This window comes from Xiphophorus hellerii, chromosome 15 (genome assembly GCF_003331165.1).
Source record: "Xiphophorus hellerii strain 12219 chromosome 15, Xiphophorus_hellerii-4.1, whole genome shotgun sequence".
In the NCBI taxonomy this organism is placed as follows: domain Eukaryota; kingdom Metazoa; phylum Chordata; class Actinopteri; order Cyprinodontiformes; family Poeciliidae; genus Xiphophorus; species Xiphophorus hellerii.
In genome coordinates this window covers 13,364,228-13,376,001 of record NC_045686.1, presented here as the reverse complement: position 1 = coordinate 13,376,001, position 11,774 = coordinate 13,364,228, and the positions used below count along the sequence as shown (strand labels likewise).

The 11,774-nt window shown below is 39.9% G+C and overlaps 1 protein-coding gene across 2 annotated transcripts; it reads right to left on the bottom strand.

Moving 5' to 3' along the window:
* Positions 1 to 372: 372 nt before the first annotated feature.
* LOC116734689 (homeobox protein OTX2-like) lies at positions 373 to 6,453 on the bottom strand. Of its 2 annotated transcripts, XM_032586218.1 has the most exons (4): positions 6,325 to 6,453; positions 2,827 to 3,044; positions 2,534 to 2,685; positions 373 to 2,269 (listed from the first exon to the last, which is right to left on the bottom strand). In XM_032586218.1, the coding sequence occupies exons 2-4, from the start codon at positions 2,921 to 2,923 to the stop codon at positions 1,592 to 1,594; spliced, it is 927 nt and encodes a 308-aa protein (XP_032442109.1). In that variant the 5' UTR covers positions 2,924 to 3,044; positions 6,325 to 6,453; the 3' UTR covers positions 373 to 1,591. The 2 variants fall into 2 exon arrangements, with proteins under 2 accessions (XP_032442109.1, XP_032442108.1); XM_032586217.1 differs by lacking the exon at positions 6,325 to 6,453 and having other exon boundaries at positions 2,827 to 3,160.
* Positions 6,454 to 11,774: the final 5,321 nt, after the last annotated feature.

Here is an 11,774-nt window from a genome sequence, read left to right as displayed (position 1 = left end):
TAAGTCATATAATTATATAGCTTTTTTTTTTTTGTTGGTTTTTCCCATTGAAGACGATTCGATGTGTTCCGTGCGCTTTTGCGCGCAAACTGTTCCAATAGCTCGGCCAACATGTGTTTGTCAGTTTTCCGTATGAACTGGGAATGTCAGATTGACCTCCTGCGTGACTGAGTGCGTCAGTCACGCTTTCTGCCCCACTCAGCGGGTGCTGCCACAAAAAGTTCAGGTTTCGAAAATTCCTTAAAACAAACTCTAAATGATACGGATTTAATGTGCGCCAATTGGGTTTGCATGAAAATGTAAATACATTTTGAGCCACAGTAACTAATTTGCTGACATTTTGTGCTGCAATAAACGAACAGAAACATCAAATCTGAGTCAAAAGGTCTTTATTGTTTTATGGTGGGTGTTGTCGCTCTTTACAGTTTTTAATGGACCTTGAAATGCAAGATGTACACTGTTGTTGTTCCTGATTTATCGTGAACACCAATAAAATCCTTCTTTTAGTTATCACTGGTAACATGGAAACAAAAATGTGAAATTCACAGCTTGCTTTTCCTGCGCATTTTACGCAAGGCAGAATTGCATACAGGTTATACAAAAAAAAATAATAATCACAAGTCGGGTAAAAAGAAATTTTACAAGGGGAGAAACGAAAATTTAAAAACACAAAATACATTTCGGCTCACGCGCGAACGGACTGATTGTCAAATATTCGTATATTTTTTCTTCTTCCATAAATTAAGTAGTGCATCCAAGTTCGCGTCAGAGCTGCTTTCACACTCTCGCTCACACACCCCATCACACACACACACACACACACACGCACGCGCACACACACACACACACCCTCCTTACAACACTCATGCACATCGCTTTGATCAAAGGGGCGCCCATTCAGCGTGCCAACAAGAAGAAAAAGAAAAAGGAGAGTCTTTAAGGAGCTTAGCAGGAAAAAGACCTGACCAATTCTTCAAACTCCTCCAAGCTAGTCTCTCTTGATCCTTTTTTCCCCTTCTTCTTTTCTGGTCAGCAGATTTGTTCCGTGCCCCTGATCAAAGTTGAGTCTCGATGGTCAATAAGTTAGTCCAACAAGTGTGAGACAGTCCTGCGCTGCTCGACCCGAGGTAGAAGTTAGGGCCTGAATTCTTGTGGAGGGAAGAAAAAAAAAAAAAAAGAAATTTTATTTTTGCATGAATGCAGAGCCGGGTCAAGGCAAGAGCCAGACGCTGGTGCTTAGGACCCCCAGCATGCCACCACACAGAACATAGATCCAAAGATGTCTGTTAATCGAGAATGAACCTACTTTTAAATTTGGCCATTGATTTCTCCACAGTTTACTTGTCGGTATCCCTTTATTTAAATACATATTGTGAAATATTATATCATAATTGTGTGATATGATCAATCTAACTGTTATGTTAGCAAACTGTGTAAGTGGGAATAAAAAAAAGCCCAATAAGTTAATATAGGTGGTGGTGTGGTTGCTGGTGGTGCCACCCGAATCAATTTCCGCTCAGGACCGCATTCAGTCTTAGACCGGCTCTGCATGGGTTCGTAAAAGTTCCCAATTTCTTCCATTTTTCTTCCCTCACAACACTTGAAACTTCCAAGCTGCTTGGTCTTTATAATCCAGACAGTCCGAATTGAAATTTAGCTTCCACGATGAGGCAGTTTGGTCCTTATAGTCCAGACAGTCCGCAGCACCGGTGAAGCCGAGCCCAGTCCCTCCGTACGCCGACGAGGAGAGAGAGGACGCCGGACTCAGGTGGCTGGACACCCCGCTGGCGCCCATGGGGCTCATGGTGGAGCCCGTGGCGGACAGCTGGTGGTGCATGGGCGACAGATAGGAGCCGCAGTCCATCCCGCTGAAGTAGGACGAGGAACCCGTGTAGCCCTGGTTGTAGCCCGTCGCCTGGGTGTAGGTCATTGGGTAAGACCGCTGCATGCAGGAGGAAGAGGAGGAGGAGGTTGTGGAGGAGAGCGGGTCGGAGAGCGGGGAGATGGAGGCCGGGCTCCAGATGGAGACAGGCGCCGCGCTGCTGCTGCTGCTGCTGCTGTTGCTGCTGCTGCTGTTGCTGCTGCTCACAGCCGGCATGGAGGTGCTGGAGGGCGGCGTGAACTGGCCGCTGGCTCCGCTCTCAGAGCTGGCCTCTCTCACCGGGGAGCCTTTCTTTTTCACCGGCCTGCTGACAGACTTGTTCTGCACGCCCGTCTGGGTCTGCTGGGCCTGCTGGCGATGCTTGGCTCGTCTGTTTTTAAACCAGACCTGAAAAGAAAACATATTTAAATTAGAATAGATCACAAACTACGAAATTATTACTACAGAAAATATAGTTAACATAATTTAACCTGCAAAAAGTGGCATTTTAAAATATTTGGATACAATACGATAAAAGACTAAAACACGTCTTGGTGGCGTTCAAGAAAACAAAAAACAATTCCAGACAGAGTCAACGTGAAAAACGAATTTAATTGTGTTTCAGACATTATGTGCATTTTTATTACAGAGTCGTGTAGTTTTCGGACTCACTTGCACTCTGGATTCAGGAAGGTTGATCTTTAAAGCCACCTCTTCCCTCATGAAGATGTCAGGGTAGCGGGTCTTGGAGAACAGGTTCTCCAGCACGTCGAGCTGGGCCCGGGTGAAGGTGGTCCGCTCCCTCCTCTGCTTGCGAGGGGTCGCTAATAACGACACGAAAACAGAAGGATGTCGCTGTTCCAATTTAAAACCAACATATCTGGAGTAACACCATCGAAAATCCTTTGGCAAATTAAGGACATTGAAATAAAAAATGGTTACTTTTAAAGAAATCACTCTGTTACCTTGGTATCCCACTGAAGGATGCAGTAAGTCCACTCCTGAGGTAGATAAGCTCAGTCCGTTCACCGTGTACGGCGGTTGTTTCAAATAGGACATCATGTTTGCCTCCGGCACCCCGATCACAAAAAGCAGTAAAGAAAATGGCGCAAATAATAATAATATTAAGAATAGCGTTTTCCCCCCACTGGCGTCTCCGAATTCTGAAATGGCCCAGATGAATCTGAAGGAAAGCATAAAAATATTAACAGTAGTGTATGTCCGCCAGGTTTTACGCGCAGCCTTTACGCACACACACACACACACACACACAAAGTAGGCGTCCTCAAACTCGCGGGGCTCTTAAATCAGAATGGAGACCCCCAGCTGTCCCCACTGGACTGAAGATGCTCTGTCTGGCTGATAGGCGTTTACGCCATCAACCCCGCCGCCCCTCCCTCCAACAGCTTCAATAACCCCGCCTAAAAAAAAAATCGCTTCCACCCGCTCCTCCACCAAAAAAACAAAAAAAACAAAACATTGTCGTTAAAATGCGCACTCTCGTTGGGCCCCAGCTGAGCACTCAATTACCATATACACCCACAGGTTGGGGACGAAGCAGCTGATTTGCAGAAACAAAGCGCAGTGTTGACCGATAAGTAATGCTGATAACAAAAGACTTTAAGGGCACAAACAATGGGACTGCAAACTGAGCGCGCACTGAATCACACCTCTGCATCTATTTGGGCGATTTTGTTTGTTTCATTAAAAATAGTGCTTAACGATTTAAACTGGAAACTTTAGGGGAAAAAGTATGAAACATAAATATCTACTCATTCTGGCTCATCCTCCTCCTCCTCCTCCTCTTTCTAAAGAATTGCTCCCGGTAATTAGATTTAAGAGGTGACACGTTGGAGACGTGTTGATTAGAGAGGAGCGGTTAATCTAAACAAACGAGGAGATTGACCACTACTTATCTTCGAGTATACCAGAAAACTATCTAGAATCTAAGATGATTTCATAGCACCAATTGAAGATCGAGACTGAACAAATAAAATATAACTCAAAGCAATAAAACAAATGGAAAAAGACCCAATTTTTTTGTCTGATTAAGAGGAAAACTTTTTTTTTACTTTCTTGGACTCAAAACTGAATCTTTGTGTTAACGAGCATAAATGAATCACTCCAAACCGGATTTTGAAGGACTTTAAAACCTTTAATAGCGCCGCATGTTCTAATTGTAACGTTTCACTGTTGAGTACACTGTTAAAACAAGCTGTTAGAGCAATTCATTTAAATCTGTGTAACCGTCTGCTTGCATTTTGTTTCAACGTATGCTAATTTAACTACTATCGAAGGTGGAGATAAAGTAGTTCCATTGTGACAATTTGTTAACTTTAATTTGTTAACTATTAAGCAAAATTTCCTAACATTGCCATAAAGATGCAAACAAACTACTAGAATTTAACCAATGGTACCATTGAAGCAATTTGCATCCATTCTAGTTTTGGACGATTTTAATTATTTCTTTCTGAGTAGAAAGTTTAGCAGAAAAAAAACCTCCATATCATAAAGATAGTTTTGCTAATTAATAACCCATGTTAAAAGTAAGCAAAAAAGTAAGACTTGGTTTGTGATCATTTGTGATAAAAAGAAATTATATAAAGAGTTAAAATAATGTAAATAAAATAAACACAAAAAAACATTCATTGCAAATGACTAACAGCTTTAAGAAGCTCAGCTAGCAAGTTTGAACGAACATTAGCATTGTTGCTATTAGCTGAAGCTGTAACAGTTTAACTAAGCTAAGTCTTACAGTTCTCTCTTGCAGGTCAAATATCTAATGTTTAGTACTGTAGGGCTTGTGTGATATGGTTAATTAGAATGCACATATATATATATATATATATATATATATATATATATATATATATATATATATATATATATATATATATATATATAGTACAGACCAAAAGTTTGGACACACCTTCTAATTCAATGGGTTTTCTTTATTTTCATGACTATTTATAAGGCAAGAAATCCCACTTATTAACCTGACAGGGCAAACCTATGAAGTGAAAACCATTTCAGGTGACTACCTCTTGAAGCTCATCAAGAAAATGCAGAGTGTGTGCAAAGCAGTAATCACGGCAAAAGGTTGCTACTTTGAAGAAACTAGAATATAAGGGGTATTTTCAGTTGTTTTACACTTTTTTGTTTAGTGCATATTTCCACATGTGTTATTCATAGTTTTGATGCCTTCAGTGTGAATCTACAATGTCAATAGTATATATATATATATATATATAATATCAAGCCCTGAGTTGTTTATCAGTTGAAACATTTTCTTGTGTTTTTTTAGCATCCTCTCACAGGGCCTACCTGCCTGGCATTAAAATGTTCACTTCTCTATTAATGCTATTATTAGCATTAGCCGGGATTCTTCGTTTCTTCCGAAGCCAATAACGGCCGCTCCTATCCATCCTAAACTCAATCTGTCACTTTTCTCCTCCTGAGTTCCTCCTCAGTAATATTCCTCCCGCCCCGCTATGGGCTAATAATTATTATTGGCTCAAATCTTTCTCTTTTTTTTAACCCCCCTCTCCACCTCTCCTTCTTCCTGAGAGAAATTAACGACATAATCCGGACGGCACGCGCTGGCCTGATTGCAGGACGCCATGCGGCCGCGGCTCCGGGTTCGGGCCTCCGCAATTTTCTGCGTCATGAAAACAAAACAAAGAGTGGCATTGTGTTTATTGGAGCAGCTGACTGGCGGACGACCCGCACACACCCAGAACCCCCTCTCTAAAAAAAAAACAAAATACAAAAACAGAAACAAGAGGAGTGGTCGCTGTTATTATAATTATTATTTCTTTAACTGGAGTCAAAAATATACTTTAAAGAGAGATAAGTGCTACAATTGTTGACAATAATGAAAAACAAAATAGGTTCTATTTTCAATTTTCTAAAAATAAATAAGAAAAATTGTTTTAAAAAAGAATTCTGTAAAAACGTTCTTGAATTTTTTTTTTTTTAGAATAAATTCTAAATTTTAGACATTTCTCAAATGATTGTTCATTTTGTCTACATTAGAATTTTACGTAAAATTTCTGTTTTTTGTCTAAAATAAAATTATACATTTACTTAGAAAAGTATCATTTTATTTTTAAAATAATTTTATAATTTTTTTTTTTAGCTGACAATTAATAGCTTTCACTACTTAAATACAGCATATGGAATTAGCTAAGAATGGAATAGACAGCCATTTATAAACTGACTGCATGGCCTGCTTTCCTCTCATCATGACTAAATCCTTGTGAAGTTGTGAATCCTGTGAATCCTGTAATTCATTGCCTGGATGCTCCTTTGGTTGGAAAAGGGGAGAAAAGTTCCCCCCACCTCTCCTCAAACACGCCTCCTCAATTATCTCCCTGTAAGCTGCCCGGTCTGACTGTAAATTAAAGGAAAATCCTAAAAAGGAAAAAAAAAAAAATCAACAACAAAAACAGAATCCTACTTACTTCTGTCTTCTGTTTATATTAAACGATCCTTTGGTTGGGCTTATAGACCCATCAAGCGGCTTTGATTTGTTTCCTTCCGGATGACCTCGTTGGATGCGGATTAAACTGAGAGATGCTCAGTATTTATTGGGAGAGAGGGAGAGAAAGTGTGTGAGTGTGTTTGAGAGGGAGGAGAGGGATTTTAGCAGCCAATGGAAATGAGAGTGAAATTTGATTTGCAGAGGTGAGAGGAGAGAAACATGTGGCCGCAACACAAGTAGAGCAACAAGAAATTGGATGATAGCGAATGTTAGGAAGAAAATCTATAAATCTTTTATCTCCTTTGACTGAAATTCACCTTGTCAAATACAAATCATCTGCAAACTACCACTTACTCCAATCATTGTATTTTATGTGACAGAAGTTGTTTCTTTGTGTGAAATGAGAACAGGGCAGCTGCAGTTTGAGATATAAAAAAGAAAAAGATATTCAAAAAGAAATTTAAAGTAAAAATTTTCATCAGTTAAAATAATAAAAAAAAATTATTTATAGCAAGACAAGTTGCTATAAACTTGTCTTGCTATAAACTATATCCTATGCTCCATATGGACTATAAAGTGGCAGACTGACTCACATTGAAATACAAATTTTAAAAGGTGTTGGCCTTATTAAAGAGCCAAGAGGGACACCTTTTTACATGAAGGTAACAAGAAGATAGGCCACTGAGTTTAGCACATTTTAAAGGTCTTTATTTTTTTCATTTAGCCTTTTTGGCTGTAGAAAATGACAATTATAATTTAGATCTGTTAGTTCATTAAGCTTTTAGGGAAATAAGTTGCTGCAGTGACATTTCATCTACGGCTACTGCAAACTAATCAGAAAATAAAATGAAATGAAAACTGCCTGACTCTTTTGTCTACAATTTATCTTACAAATCCAAACTGAAGTTTGAGGTCAAATCAAAGTCCAAAGGTACTGAAGGCTGATGACAGGGTGAAGGCTACATGGTTAGAGTTTGTGTTACCAACAGGGAGCAATTGACTGATCCAAAAGAGCAGAGACCAGAACCAATGGAATGTTTTAAACCGGTTTTATTCCTACGGAAATGAGGTTTAAAAAGTCAATAAAGTAAACTTATAAAAGAAAAAAACAAAGGTTAGATTAAAACCTTGTCAAAAATCAAACTAATTGCTACAATAAAAAGCAAAAATATTCAAAGAAGCTAGAGGTAGAAATTTGATTTCTTTCGATTTTGTTTTTTTAAAAAAAAAAAACTACATCAGCTGGTTGAAAACATAATGTCTAACATGAGAAAATAAAATAAAGTTCATGTAACATTGCTCCTTCACCTGGACTCTCTGTGTTTTGCATCTCAGGATTATATAAACGCATGCACCGGATTATCAGAAGCTAATTCCACTCTTCTGTTTCCACAGATCTTCACCGCTCTGGTTTAATCCAGGTTCAATCTCATTTAGATTCTTTGTCTTTTGTGTGATTCCAGTCGGCCAAAGCTTCAGCCTCGGCGGCGGTTCCAACCGATGCTCTCCAACAAGCAGCAGGTTAGGGAACTAATTAAGAGTCTGCATGCCAGATGAACAGACTGTGAAGCTGTTGGCCTTTTAGTCGAGATGAAAATCAATGAGACCTTTGTGAGCAGACTGTACTCCATCCAAGCTAGTTCTCAAAACTTCAGATTTATTTTCTCATATAAAAAAATTAAATAAGATGGATTATAGAAAATAATGAAGATATAGAAAAATAGGTATAAAAAACATTAATGTCACAGATTAGCGCAAATACATGTTTTTTCAATATGCAGTCTAATGGTATAAATATACAAAATATATATACATCTATTCAATTAAAGCATAGGATACTACTGAAATTGTAACAAACTTTTAAAATGTATTCCAACAATGTGGCATTTAAACCTTCTCTCTGAGAACAACAGATAAAATGTCCTGGTCAATGGCAATAACTGCCTCAGTATGATGATGTCAAGCTGTAGCTAACCTAGCTGAAAGTAGATACCAAGTTAAACTCTTGTAAAGACACAACCTCAACCACAAGTCTTTTGACACTATAACTTCTGTCAAACTTCCATATTCACTCATAACACAACCCTTACTAAATTATTAGTCTCATCGTCCCCAGTTGGACATCGCCTCCAATGAGTAATAGCAGCATTTTTATCCCATTAGTAGAATAAGAAGGAATAGCTTCCTCATCGCTGCTAGCAAACTTGACTTTAGCATTAGCGTTCAGCACTTAACTCAAGTATTTGCTTCAGCAAAGAAAGTTTCTCAACCACAAATCTTTTAGTACTTAATCTCTCACTAAGTTGACGTATTAATCCATAATAAACGCTTCATAATATATTAGCTTGTAGCAAGACGCGGTGGAAGAGCCTGTAACTTTTAGCCCTTTGATTTCCAACATGTCTTCCCCCTTTTCTCACTGCTCATTTCCTGTCTAATTGCTTTAAGTAAATGCTGCTTGTGCTACAAATAAAAACAATTGCTTTACCATTACCTCCTCTAAACTCTGTGAATGAAAATAGCTCATGTTGACTTAACCAATATCTTCAGTTAAATTTCAGTCCAAATATTCAGAGGGCAAATAATAATAATATTAGAATCTGTTTGGTTAAACACATCACAATTTCGATGGCTAATATTAATACAGTTAATAATTTACTTTTGTAGAGTCTTTTTTTTTTTAGCATAGTGAGGCTAATATTCCTCCTGATTGCAGTTTTACTGTAGCCTCCGAGTGGAGTTTTCCCATTTTCCCCGAACGATCATAAAACAAACAGCCTAACCAGGCTTAAAAATCTGCTCCCCTTGTTGTCCCCCCAGCTATGTTCTTGGCTCACACTGAGCGCTTTCATCTTCACCCTCTGATATATAATTCATCGGAAAATATCTAATAGCCCAGGGGAGCATTTCAGCTAAACGGGGCCGTGCTTGTTAAAAGGTGAGGACGCTTGTTAATGTCTGTGGCAATGTGCCCTCCCCCTGTCTCCCGGCGAATCGACGGAGTCACGCTTCTCCTGCTGTCAGGGAGACGAACCGAAGGCTAAGGATCGTGGGACTGACTCTGCCACTACAGAGCGGGCCTGGCTGCTGAGGAAGGCGCTCTCCGCTAGTCTGTTCTTCCAAGACTTTCATTGCTAAACTTGAACATTTCGTCAAATTTTGCAAAAAATAAACAGAAAAGTCAAGATCAAGGCAAACAGCTCCTGTAAAGTGTTGCTTTATGAGTCCAGTTTTTCCTTCATTCACTTCAGCTTGGCTGTCTGTGTCAAGGTCAAATCAATGGCTTGGCCTGTCTTACCGGGCCTATCTGACACTCTCAGAACTGTATCGGACAAAAGGTTTCTCTTTAGCCACATGCACCTAACATTGATAGATTTATTGACATGAAGCATGCTGGAAGAAGCTGTAGCTGCTTTTTTGTGGATGGTCACAAGGATCCAATCAGAGGATGCTGACCTATTGTGTATCTGGATTAGCTGCTGTCGCTCTGGAGAGCAGGTGCTTCAGGGGAAAGACTCAGAGACTAAGATATTTGTACATTTTACCAAAAACTGTGGCTTGGGACGTTTCAATTCAACACGTATGAATCCCAACAGACTCACAGGACCTATGCAATCACTGTTAATTATTGTGTGTCTTGAAAGGGTTGTAGTTTGGCAGAGATGGCTCGGTGTACCTCAGGGAGTAGTCCTCAGCACCCTTCGATTCCCCATTTCTTCTTCTTCAGACTAAAGGGCAAACCTAAGTTATTTATGGAAAGAGAACATTCTAATCTCTGAGAAGTCTAGTAGATTTTGTTCAGAGCTAAATTGGTGGTAAGGTAGTTCAGATGACAAGCTGTGAATTCTTAACAATGGTGCTCTACTGGTAGGATTTCTTCTTCATCTCATTAAGTAGTCAACCAAGAGGATTTCGTCCAGGCACATTGTGATTTGCAGACCAACAGAGGTGGCATTTTGGATTAATATTGAGCTGTTGCTGTTATGCTCTGAGCCTGATGCTTTGAAACAAAGGTAGATTGGGAGCAGGAATACTCAGCTTGATCAAGAGTGTGGCATTGTGATGATGTATGGGTACAATGTCACACATCAATTGTGATTTTAGTTCCAACTTGGACTAAAATCCCACTGCAGAAATGCTAATCTATCTTGAATTTGATTTTAAATAGAGCCTTGAAATACCAGTTTGATTACTCAATGACTTCTATGGTAGGAGCAAAGGAGTCCGCCATGTTAAAACATATTGCAAGACTCATCAGATGCTTCTTTAGTCCAATCATGTACAGTATTAGTTACGTTTTTAAATGAAACATCAGACTTTATCTTGTTATTTATAAAGAAAAGTCCTTCATTAAATGGCTTGGTGGAGGATTACCTCCAGTAACTTTATTTTCTGCTCTATGCACTCTCTACTGCTGTCTTATATCTTATTCATACCCTTCATTGAGATACATCCACCACTTGTGGTTTGCCCATGGGAGGGTTTAGTGTCTTGTGGCTGCTGGTACCTCGTTAACCTCCAACAGCCTGTGGCTAGTGTTAGCCAAGCCGAAAAGCCTTATACCTGGATACTGGTCAGCAGGGACGCACCCCGGGAGCCCGGGACCCCCCACCGGCCAAGGGGAGGGAAGCAGGCGGGACAGAGGAGGGCCAAACAAAAACACAACCTGGCATCCCCACAGCAAACAGCCCACCTACTGTCAGCCAGCATCTGAGGCACAGCACACAGCTCCTCTATTCAAATTCTGCCAATGGCAAACACACAAGTTTATCTGTAAAACCCCAAATTGTTTTATACAAATCATCACCAAATGAAAAAATGCATTGTTTAAGTTCAACATAACAGCAAAGATTATCACAAAAAACTCTACAGATGTAGCTTTTTGGGGCCCACCTGGACGCTTTGAATGCTTATACTTCCAAGGGAGTAGATTGCATGTGGAGAGTAAAGTTCGGAAACTCCACAATAGAAAGAGATTGTGGAGAGAGAGAGAGAGAGAGAAATAAGGGGGAGGAGTGTAAAGTTAATCCCGTCTGAATTGCTAGGCCCGGCTGCAGCACTGCCACTGAAAACAGTTTTTCTTTCCTTTCTTTTCTCTGCAAATTTGCTCTCCCCTCTCCCACTCTCTTTGCTTCCTCCCGTGCCTCTCGCTATTTCTCTGCCTTCTTATCCTTTTTAATTAGAGGGGCTATTCTGCTGCACAGAGGACCTTAATCCCCAACTGACCAACATTATAAAACGCCAGCCTTTGAACAGCCGACCCGCACCCCTCTGGCCCCGCTTGCCCGCCACCACCGCCAACACCAGAGCCGCCAATCATTGCAATATCTCAGCTCACGTTGGAAAAACACAACTTTCCAACATCTTGGACAAAGCATTTGAAGAACAATTTTTTTTTTTTAAGTTTTATTGGCTCTAGTGGCCTTTATT